The sequence below is a fragment of the Camelus ferus genome, chromosome 18, assembly GCF_009834535.1.
Source record: "Camelus ferus isolate YT-003-E chromosome 18, BCGSAC_Cfer_1.0, whole genome shotgun sequence".
NCBI classification, from domain to species: Eukaryota; Metazoa; Chordata; class Mammalia; order Artiodactyla; family Camelidae; genus Camelus; species Camelus ferus.
Window position 1 is genome coordinate 15,749,096 of NC_045713.1, and position 10,017 is coordinate 15,759,112.

The window sequence follows — 10,017 nt, forward strand, 5'->3', positions numbered from 1 at the left end:
GTGACCCAGGTGACCTACCTGCCCATGCCACCTTGGGGGACACTGGCTAGTGCAGCCTGGCCCCACCCCCATATCACAGATGAGTATCTTTGTCAATTTCTCCCCAGAATAAAATCTTTCACTTTTCTGATTGTGGATAAAGGTGATTTGGCCCTGTGCTCTCTGCAAGGGGTGGCCTTGCCTGCCCCACATGGGTGGGTGAACCTGCTGGCCCGTCTTCAGGTCATCACCCCAGGGTCAGCCTCCCAGAGCTCACCACAGCTGAGTCTCAGCAGAGATCCATAAGCCTCCCTTCCTCCACCACACATCCCACAGTAACAGAGTGCCCCATGCTGCCCTGGTCCTGTGTGGTGGGCAGGTCAGGGGCCCATAGGACAATGGTGTGACTTGCCCAGGGTCATACAGTGACTCCTCAGCTCTCTGGCCACCTGCCCAGGAGGCCCTAACTTCTTCAGTGCTGTACACAGCTATGAACAGTCCGACTTCCATCCCCTCTCCCATGGCAGAGAAGGGAGGTGCGGCTGGGTTCGGAGAGACAGAGAGATGGGGGCTTCTGGGGAGGCACCTTGTGCCAGGTATGGTCAGGCTTGTCCCCTGCAGCCCTGACCCTTGTGGAACTAACAGGCACCCAGGCCCCACTCTCTCAGCCCCTCATAGCTGCCTTTCCAGCCCATTTCTCAGATGTACCAATGAAATCAGTGCTGGAGTGGGTTCCTGCAGCCCAGGGAGGGAGTGAGGCCCAGGTAGGTCACTGTCCAACTATTTGCAAACTGACAGGCCTCCTGGGTGCTCTAGAAGGTGGGGAACTGCAGACCCAACTGTAGCCAGCCAGGGCACAGGCCCGAACATGGCAGTTCTGTCCCCCGTGGGGGTGGTGGGGAAGCCAGCCTTTGGCCTGGTCCCAGGTGGGAGCTGCAGGCAGAATCCTTGCCAAGGACGTGGCAGAACGCCCCCTCCCCTATTCCAGCCCCAGCGGGTGGGACCCACAGGCCTGGGCAGCTGGGAGGGAGGCACTGCTCCTACTCCTAGGGCTGCTGCTTCAGAAGAGTGGCCCACCCACCCCATCCCAGCAGGGGAAGGTGCTTGGGGAACAGACAGACCAGGACGGGGTCTGTAGAGTCGGACCCAGTGCCCCCATACCCCTAAAAGAGCTGTGTTCTTTTAAGGCTCATTTGAAATACATATATTGCCAAATATAAGCTGTGATTAAGCAACTAGAGACGTTTCCAAATGCAGGAATTGGAAATAGCCTTGCCTCAAAAGGTCTCCTTTTGGCCAACCCAGGCGGCCTCCCCGACAAGGACACCAGGAAGTAACTGGAGTCAAAGCCCTGGTCTATCCTCAGATGAGTCCTGCTATGAAAAGCCCCTCAGAGACCTCCAGGGCCACAGCAGCCCCGCCTGCCGCCAGTTGGGGGCCAGACTCGGGAACAGTGTGGTTTTCTGCAGCCGGCCACAGTGTGTTCTGAGACCCTGGGGACTTTCAGCAGCCCCGGGGGCGTGCACCTTCGTCCAAGGGAATCTTACAGAACAAGCCCTTCTCTCTAAAACTCTGAAGGAGCCCTGCCTGTCTGCAAAAAGCATTTTAGAGCCTCCATTCACCCCCTAGGTACCTCCTCCACCCCACGGAACAGGGCATTTACTTCCGCAGCTGCTCCTGGTGAAAAGCAAATCCCCTTCAGAGATTCCAGCAGACTCTGGGACAGGGGTTGGACATGCACATGTCCGTGGTGGCCAGCGGAGTGGCTGGCCAGCCAAGGCCAGACCGGGCTGGGTACCCACCATGGTGGTCAGTTTCAACCAGTTGTGCCCTTAAAGGAAATTGGGCCAGCTATTACAAATTTCCAAGATGAGCTGAGAAAGACTTTTCATGTAAACTCTCCTGATTTTAAAGTGCTGGTGGACAAATCAAAAAGATGTAACACCATGCAAGCCCAACAGCACACATGAGGGGCCTGTAGGTTTGCAAACCCCTGTGATAGCCATGCTCTGATCATTTAACAGCAGACCTGAAGGGCCACTGTCACCCAGGAAGGCCAGACCTAGGTTCCCACATGCCGCCCTGTGCCCTTTTCAGAAATAACACATGCAGAGCTCCAATCACACTCTTCCCATCAAATTCATGGATGCAAATGGTGTTCTTTAGAATGGAATTTTGGAAACACAGTCATCTGGAGCTCGAGTCTGGCAGTCAGGTCTGGGGTGACAAAGCCTGGAGAGGGTGGACTTTGAGGTGATAAGGCTGGTTTTCTCTGTGTGCTGCTCAGGCAGCTCCCAGGAGGTGCCCGAGAGGAAGGACAGCAGAGGATGACTATAAATGTGAGTCTGTTCTGTTCGTGCATCAGTATCTTTGCTTTTCAGCCAGTTTCCAGCTGAACATGTAGATGGTTACTGACTCCTCCAGTTTTGCTTCTGAGCTTCTGAGCTTGGGGAAGTTGAGGAAGTTCCAGGTTCTCAGCATCACATTCAAGTTCTGGGGCACGTGGCATCCATGTGAGCCCCGCTCTGGCTCCCCTCGTTTTCCCACGTGCTCTTGCAGCCCTTTGCTGGCCTGAGAGATGCTCAGCCTTGCCCACTGCCCCCTCCTGCTCCGGTTCCCACTGCACCTGGGCCACTAACTAAAAATCAAGGCTCCCAGGCCCTCCTCAGAACAGTTGCCTCAGGCACCCAGGGGTCCCTTATGCTCTGCAGGCTTGGGGGGCATAAGCCTATTGGCTCCCAGTTGCTGTGAGGGGCTTGTGTTGGGCGACTGCATCAGAATCACCCAGGAGCTATTTTACTTTTAATAACAGCTACGACATAAGTGACACGCTATACAGTTTACCCTTTTAAAGTGTATGATTGACTGTTTTTCAGTATATTCGCAAGTCGATCACCAGTATGCTGGGGAATGTTTAAGGTGATACTGTCAGGGCCTCTCCCCAGAGAGCCTGATGCCTTGGGGCCTGGAAGCTCCCAGGACACTCTGCTGTGCAGCCAGCCACGGGAGCCACGGGACAGAGCAGGGGATGGGGGAGATGCTCTCCACTGGGGCAGGCCTTGCCCCCAGGTCACATTTCACTACGTCTACAGACATTTTTGGTTGTCACAACTGGGGGATGCTACTGGCACCTAGTCGCAGGAAGGGGCCAGGAACACCGGTCAGTATCTCACAGTGCCCAGGGTGCCCGAGGGGCTGGAAAACGTTCCAGCCCCAGGTGTCCAGTGTCCACATTAGGAAAGTTGGATTTACAGGAACCTCGAGACCCTTCCAGCTTTAATGAGACACATGGGAACTCCAGGCCCAGCCCACAGTGGCCCCCAGAAACAACTGAGCTAACGGTTAGAAGCAGATTCTGATTCAGTGATCTGGGCTGGGGCCTCAAGCCTTGCATCTCTAACAAGCAAGCTCCCAGGTGATGCCGCTTTGCTACTCAAAGTCTGGGGACCACACTTTGAGTAGCCTGGGTGTGGTTCACTTACAGGTCACCTAGGGCTTGCCTGGGGAGGAGCCTCCAGCTTGCAAATTCTAGATGGTGCACCATCTTGTGTGGTCCTGATGTGAATGGCCACCTCAGTAATCTGCCCACCGGAGAGCTCAGGTACACTCATCCCCACATGGCAGACACCCAGAAACAACTGCTTCTGGAAAGCATTCTTCCTACACTCAGAGAGGGGTGTGGCAGCTTCCTGAGAATTTTCTTCCATCCAAAAGGATGGAGCAGCTGCACTGAAGATTCAGGAGACCCAGGAGCACCTCACTCTTCTCCTCCTGCCCTCAGGCCTCTCCCCACAGGCACCTAGGTAGAGCCAAGCCCCCTCCGGACTCCGAGAGGTCATAAGAAGGGTGGGTTTCAAGCTCATGATACACTTCCAGGACATAAGCAACAGCTCAAGCTGGGGGCACCACAGTCAAGACTTCAGCGGCAACTGGGGGACAAACAGTAGTCCACGGAGCCTGTCCAGGCTCAGACAGGTGGAGGTGAAGCTGGGTGGTGACATGGCAACCCTATGGAGCAAAAGCAGGACTGTCGATGGCAACTGTGGAGACTTCAGTCAAGCAGGGAAACTTCCAAGATGGAACTCTTCAACCCTGGTGCCATCCAGAAGGCCGAGTGCCCGGAGGCTCTCCTAGATTAGGGAGCGAGGTCTGCCCAACAGGAGGTACAAGGCCAAGTTGGAGGACTGCCGCAGAGGCCCACGCCTCTTCCTTCACCAGGGATGCCCTCCACAGGTACAGGAAGCCCAGGGCAGTGTAGGGTGTCCCTGGCTTCTCCCTGGGGGCAAGAGCAGGTTCCTGCTCCAGCCCAGCTCAGGAGCAGCCAGGGATCCACCGTCTATTGCCCCTGGGTGGCTCATCTTAGCAACCAAAGATTTGAGCAGAGGGTTGGACTCTGCCCGGCCTTGTCCAGTCCCCCTTGCTAGGCCCCCACAGGCTCTGCGTCCAAACCTACTATCACAGCTATGGGTGCTGTGGCCTGCGCTTCCCCAAGGAAGGGCCCTGCCCCAAGAAGCACGTTCACTGAAGGTTGGGCTGAGGGTCCAACCTGCAGCTGGTCACTGGGGCCCTAAGGCAGGAAAAAAGGTCTTCATATGAAACCCAAGGAAACTAGAAAGCAGCTGTTAGCCTTGGAGGTGGGGATCTGTCCAGCTGGGCAGGGGGAAGGGTGGGCAGAGAGGCTGGGGTTCTGGGAACACAGGCCAGGAACTAACTTCATGGGAAAAGCCTGGGGTAGGAAGATTCCAGAGCATGTTATGGTTGAAAAGACAGCGACAGACAGGAGCAGTGTGGAGCCAGGCGGGACTGGGGGGTGGGCCTCTGCTCTGGGTTCGGCTGGCACTCTCCCCCAACACGCTGAGCCAGCTGGCAGCAAAGCTTAGGATACGAGGCAAGACGACAGAGCCTGGTGGTGGGTTGGAACTCTTTCTTCTCCTTTGTTAAAAGGGGGAAAAGACTGGTAATGGGGTACCCCCCGGGCTCTGGGGGAGACATGCAGGCAGCCCCAGCAGGCAGGCACTGGGGGATGGGTGGGAAGAGTCCTGGAGTTTCCCACAATCCTTTTCTCTGCAGGGAACAGCAAGGCTGGCTGCCGAGGGGGCAGAGGAGAGGGGCAGGGCCCTGGGGAGAGGGACTGGCGGGCAAGGGACTTGGGGGCTCACTCTAACATGCAAAGTCCAGCTGCCCCATAAACTAGGTTGCTTCTTGAAGGACGACATACATATAAATACACAGACACAGCTACACGCACACATGCGGAGAAAGCTCTGCATTCCCGAGGGTTGGGATCTAGGCCTGCCGGCCCCCAAGGAGCTCCAAGGCAGAAGCTGGCCGAGTCTCTGCCTCGGCAGTTCTCCGCAGCCCCCCGGGGCAGGGCGGGGTGGGGCGGGCGAGTCCTCTGGGGAAGGCTGCTTGTTCTCTGAAGTTCTATCCACCAGCACCCAGATGACTGGGAACCAAATCCACCGCAGCTGGGTGCTGCATGCCTGCGCTGCCAGACACGCGTGTGGGCAGCCTGTGTGCTGGCACGAGGGTCCGGTCTCTCCCCTCCAGGGCTCCGGGGAAGGGGGGTGCAGACAGAGGAGGGTGAAGGGGCCCGCAGAGACATCCTCTCCCCCGCCCCACGGGGTCCTGGCCTCCGGGAGGGGGGAGGGGCCTCCTTTATCTCTCGGCCTCCATGGCAGGGTGCGCCCTGGGTTCTGAGGCGGCCTGTTGGGGGACCAGGGGTGGCCAGTCTGACGCCGGGGAAGGAGGTGCCGGAGTCCACAGGGGCGGCTGCTGCAGCTGGTGATGCTGTGCCCCGCCTGGTGGCGAGGCCGCAGTTGGCCAGCTGGGCGCCGCGAAGCTGCCGGTGGCGGCATGCGGGAAGTGCGGCGGGGGCGATGTGGCCGTGGCAGCCATCGGGCTGCCGCTGCCTCCACTGTGAAAGCTCTCGGAGGCCTTGAGACGGGAGAACATGGTGAGGGCATCAGGGAAGTTGGGGGGTGTGGCGGGGGTGTTGGCAGGAGTGCACATCTGTGGGGAGAAAAGGAACAAAGAGGGGTGAGCATCCCTTTCTAGGAGGGCCCCGTGCCTCCGCTGCCTCCTAGGGGGAGACCTGTACCCCTTCCCTGGATGCACCCCAAATCCCAGGTGGTCCACCAGCCGGGAGCTCAGAAAGGAAAGGTGTGGTGCCCAAGATGGGTGGCCCACTGTGCCTGCTGTCCAGCCCCAAGGAAGTCCCATCCCAGGAGCCCCTCCACGGCTGAGAGCCACTGCACCTTCCTCAGGCCTGGGCGGCTTCCCCCTGCCCCAAACTCGGAGATCCTGCATGGCTGCCCTGGGGCTGCCCGGCACTTACCATCTGGTGGTGGTGGTGGCTGTAGGGGATGTTGGTCTCCTGAAAGAAGGCGCTGAGGGCCGTCTGCAGGAAGAAAGGCCGACTTTACCCTCAGGACCCCTGTGGCCCTGCCTACTGAGTAGGAGAGATGAAGTGCCTGTCAGCCCTGGGCAGGTCCAGCGGTCAGGGAAGACCCTCGTGTCATTCCTGCCACCTGGCCGCCAGGGGCTTCCAAATCATACCTACCTGGTATCGTCATCGTAACGTAGGGGCCTGTCTCATGCGGAAAGACCTCCAGGAGATTTCAACCTGACTGTTACCAAGACCATGGTAACAAGTCCCTACTCCTCTCTGAGCCTCAATTTCTTTGTCTCTGAGCCAGAAGATGGCAAAGGCCCCTAGGTGTTGAAGAGTCTGTGACCCTTCTACACCTCTCCTGGGCTGAACAAGGAACCCTGCCCTGGTCTGGTCCTCAGTTTCTCCATCCACACCACAGGAGACTGGACGAGGTGGACTGCAGATTCCCCTCCCTTGTAGCAGTGACCTCCTAAGATCCACAGTCCTGCTGGGAGAGCCGAAATTAAGTAGGATGGTCTGGGTTTTGCACTCCTGTCCTGTCACCTGAGCCCTACTTGGAATGCTCCCAAGATGATGGAGCAGAAGGAAGGCAGAGGTGAGGTTTGCACCCAGGATCCTGAGGAGGGGGTGGCAGCCCATCTAGTGCTCATCTAGTGGCCCTGGGGGGTTGGGGGGAGGGGCTCCAGGGCGGCCTCCGCTGGTGTTGGTGTGTCCTGGTTCAGCCCCTGCAGGAGGGGCGTCCAGAAAAATAAAGGAACCAGCTGCTCTTGCGAAAGCGCTGGGTGAGGGAGCCCGTCAAGTGTGCGAAGGGTCTGCAGGCGCTCTGCTCTGTCCTCTATTGATGCTCCCTCAGTCTCGCAGCCCCAGCCCAGCCCCGTCTAACATCCTCCCTACTCCCAACACACCCGAAAATCCAGTCTGGCTCCCAGGGCTTACTCTGGGGGTTTCATTATTAAAGTAAATTCAAATGAATTATTCTGGGAATTTCCTGCTGGAGACGCCCTACCCTGATGTCCCCAAACACGAGTGTGGAATCTGGGGGAGGGCCTTGGTCTCTAAGCGCCTCCTTGTGACACGCCCCCCCCCCCAGGAGACACACCAAACCATTCCTCCCCCAAAAGCAGCTCCAAAGGCCACTGCTGTGTATGAGGATTCCACAGAGAAACGGTTGCCCCTTTCCTGCCTTCTTAATGCTCTCCCAATCATAAAACACACTGGTTCCCTTCCCCTAGCAGCCTTCTGTCCTCATCAACACCCAAATCACAGAGAATGTGACCTCAAAACATGGCCTCCAGCTGGACCAGCCCTCAGCCCAAGTATGCTGCCAGCCAGGCGTGGAGGACACAGAGGGGAATTAGCCATGAGGAACCCCACTCACTCTCAGTAAGAGATCTGAGATCTGAGTGTTCAAAACCCATTTTACCTTAAGTGAACCTCCATACTCTCTGTATCCCCATTTTACACATGATGAAACTGAGACTCAGGGAGCCTGGAGCACAGGGCTCCTACCCTTTGGGGCCACCAGAGCCTCCTAGTCTGCATGCTGCACCTGCCTCTCCTGAGATCAGAGTTTTTCCCCAAGCATTTCAATCTTCAAAGCTACATTTCCAATTCCTGTGACCAAGCGACACCAACCAATGCTACCTGAGTGACTGCCTAGCTGGTACCAGGCTCTGTGACTGGGCTGAGAGTGCCTACAGGCAGGGCCCCTTCCCACCGGACACCTTGCCTTCCCAGCCCCAGGCAGGGAGGGAACCATATATGCAGATGTGGGACTCAAGCAAACTGCCATGAATGTGGTTTTGCAAGTTTTGCCACATCCAGCTCTTGAAACAAACGGGCTGATTAGGGAGCTTCCTGCAGGGTGGGGCTGCCAGGGTTGGGGGCAGCTGGCCATTCACTCCTTAGAGGTCAACACCCACCCACCCAGGTACAGCTGAGAAAACTGAGGCCAGAGGGTGGGACCTGCCCAGAGAGACAAAGTGGCCTCCCATCTTGTGATGTGAGGACCAGCCCGGGGTCAGCTGTTCCCCTAAGACCTCTGGTAGGAAAGTGAGCAAAGATTCCTCTGGGAGTACTGGCTACCGTCTCCCCTCACTGTCCCAACATTCAGGCAGGATTCTGATCCCTATCCCACTAGCAGGAAACTCCAGTCTCCTGCCTCTTCCCTGTTCCCCTCTGCAGGCCCAAAACTTCCCGGGGCTGGCTCCTCAACGAGAAACTGGGCTCCTAAACCTGAACTGGACACAAACTCTACAGGCTGGCTGGGGCTGTAGCCTTACACCTGTGAGAGGCGGAGCTCAGGGGCTCTGGCCTCATCCCTAGATACCACCCTGGGTTATTTCTGGGATGGCTGAGTTAGTGAAGGCCAGGTGGCCTCTTGGCAGCACAAGAGCACAAGGCCTGGACACTACTGCTCCCTGAGTCAGGGAGGCCTGCGGCATGGGGGCCTGGATGGCTGAGAGCTACTGAACCGCGTACACCATGCCATGCACTGTGCAGGTAGACACGTCAGCCAGCACAGAGGAGGGCACCCGGACACGCATCTAGAGCGGGGTACACAGATGCACACCTGCAGCTGTTGTGTGGGCTCCAATACACCACCCATACACTCGTGTGTACGCACGTGGGCACCGTCTGCAAAACGGCGACGTGCGTGTGTACACACAACACACACACGCCGCACCCGCGCCCAGGGTGGACTGCGTGTTTACACACACGCCAACATGCCCACACGTAGTGTGGCGCGTGCGTAAACACAAATGCACATGTACGTGGACACGCGCCGCCCAGCTGCCCAGCAGGCACGCAGACTCTCAGACCCACACACGCCGGTCGGCTCCGCCCGCGGGCCCGGGGCTCCCTCATCCCGACCTCGCGGGTCCCGAGGTGGGGGAGACGCGGGTCCAGCTCAGCCCAGGCCTGGGGCGTCTTCCTTCGGGCCGTCCGCCCGACTGTCCGTCCGGGCCGCTGTGCCGCCCCGCCGCTGTGCCGCCCCGCCCTGGCCGTTACTCGAACAAAAAGTGTGTGTGTTGGGGGGGGGGCCCTCCACGCAACCCGACCGACCGGGGACTTGGGGGGCGGGGATTCGGGGCGCTGCGGGGCAGGCTGCCCCTCCCGCCCACACCGAGCCGGCGGCGTTTCCGGGGGCCGCGTAGACGCGGCCGCGCGGCCGGGCCTGACCCGCACGCCGCGTTTGCGCGATAGAACCCGGACGCCGGGGCGCGCGACCGCCGGGACACCAGGCCGAGTGCGCGGGCCTGGCCTCAGCGGAGCGCGCAGCGGCACGTGTCCGCACGTGTCCACACCAGCCCGCACACAACCCGCAACCCGCGCCTCCAGGAGTGACGGACACCCGCACCCGGGCCCCGGCCCGACAGCGCACCTCGAACTGCCAGTGGGCCGCCTGCAGCAGCTGCTTCGCCTGGTCGGCCGCGCAGCCCGCCGTGCAGCACGAACTGGTTGATCATGACCTGGTGCTTGAGCTCGTCCATGTTCACGGACATGGCGCCACCGCCGCCTGCCCGCTCCGGCCTCCCGCCGCCGCGCGCTCCTCCACCTCACGCGTCCACCATTAGCGAGCCGGCTCCGGCTAATACAAATATTTACTGTGGGCTCTGACTCACCGTGCCTCGCCTCGCTCA

At 59.0% G+C, this 10,017-nt stretch overlaps 1 protein-coding gene across 1 annotated transcript; it reads right to left on the bottom strand.

Moving 5' to 3' along the window:
• Positions 1 to 2,094: 2,094 nt before the first annotated feature.
• On the bottom strand, positions 2,095 to 10,017 carry UBALD1 (UBA like domain containing 1). The gene is given in 4 exon segments (XM_032461150.1): positions 2,095 to 5,991; positions 6,317 to 6,379; positions 9,759 to 9,821; positions 9,823 to 10,017. Coding segments are annotated over 4 exon segments (537 nt in total). The 5' UTR covers positions 9,880 to 10,017; the 3' UTR covers positions 2,095 to 5,637.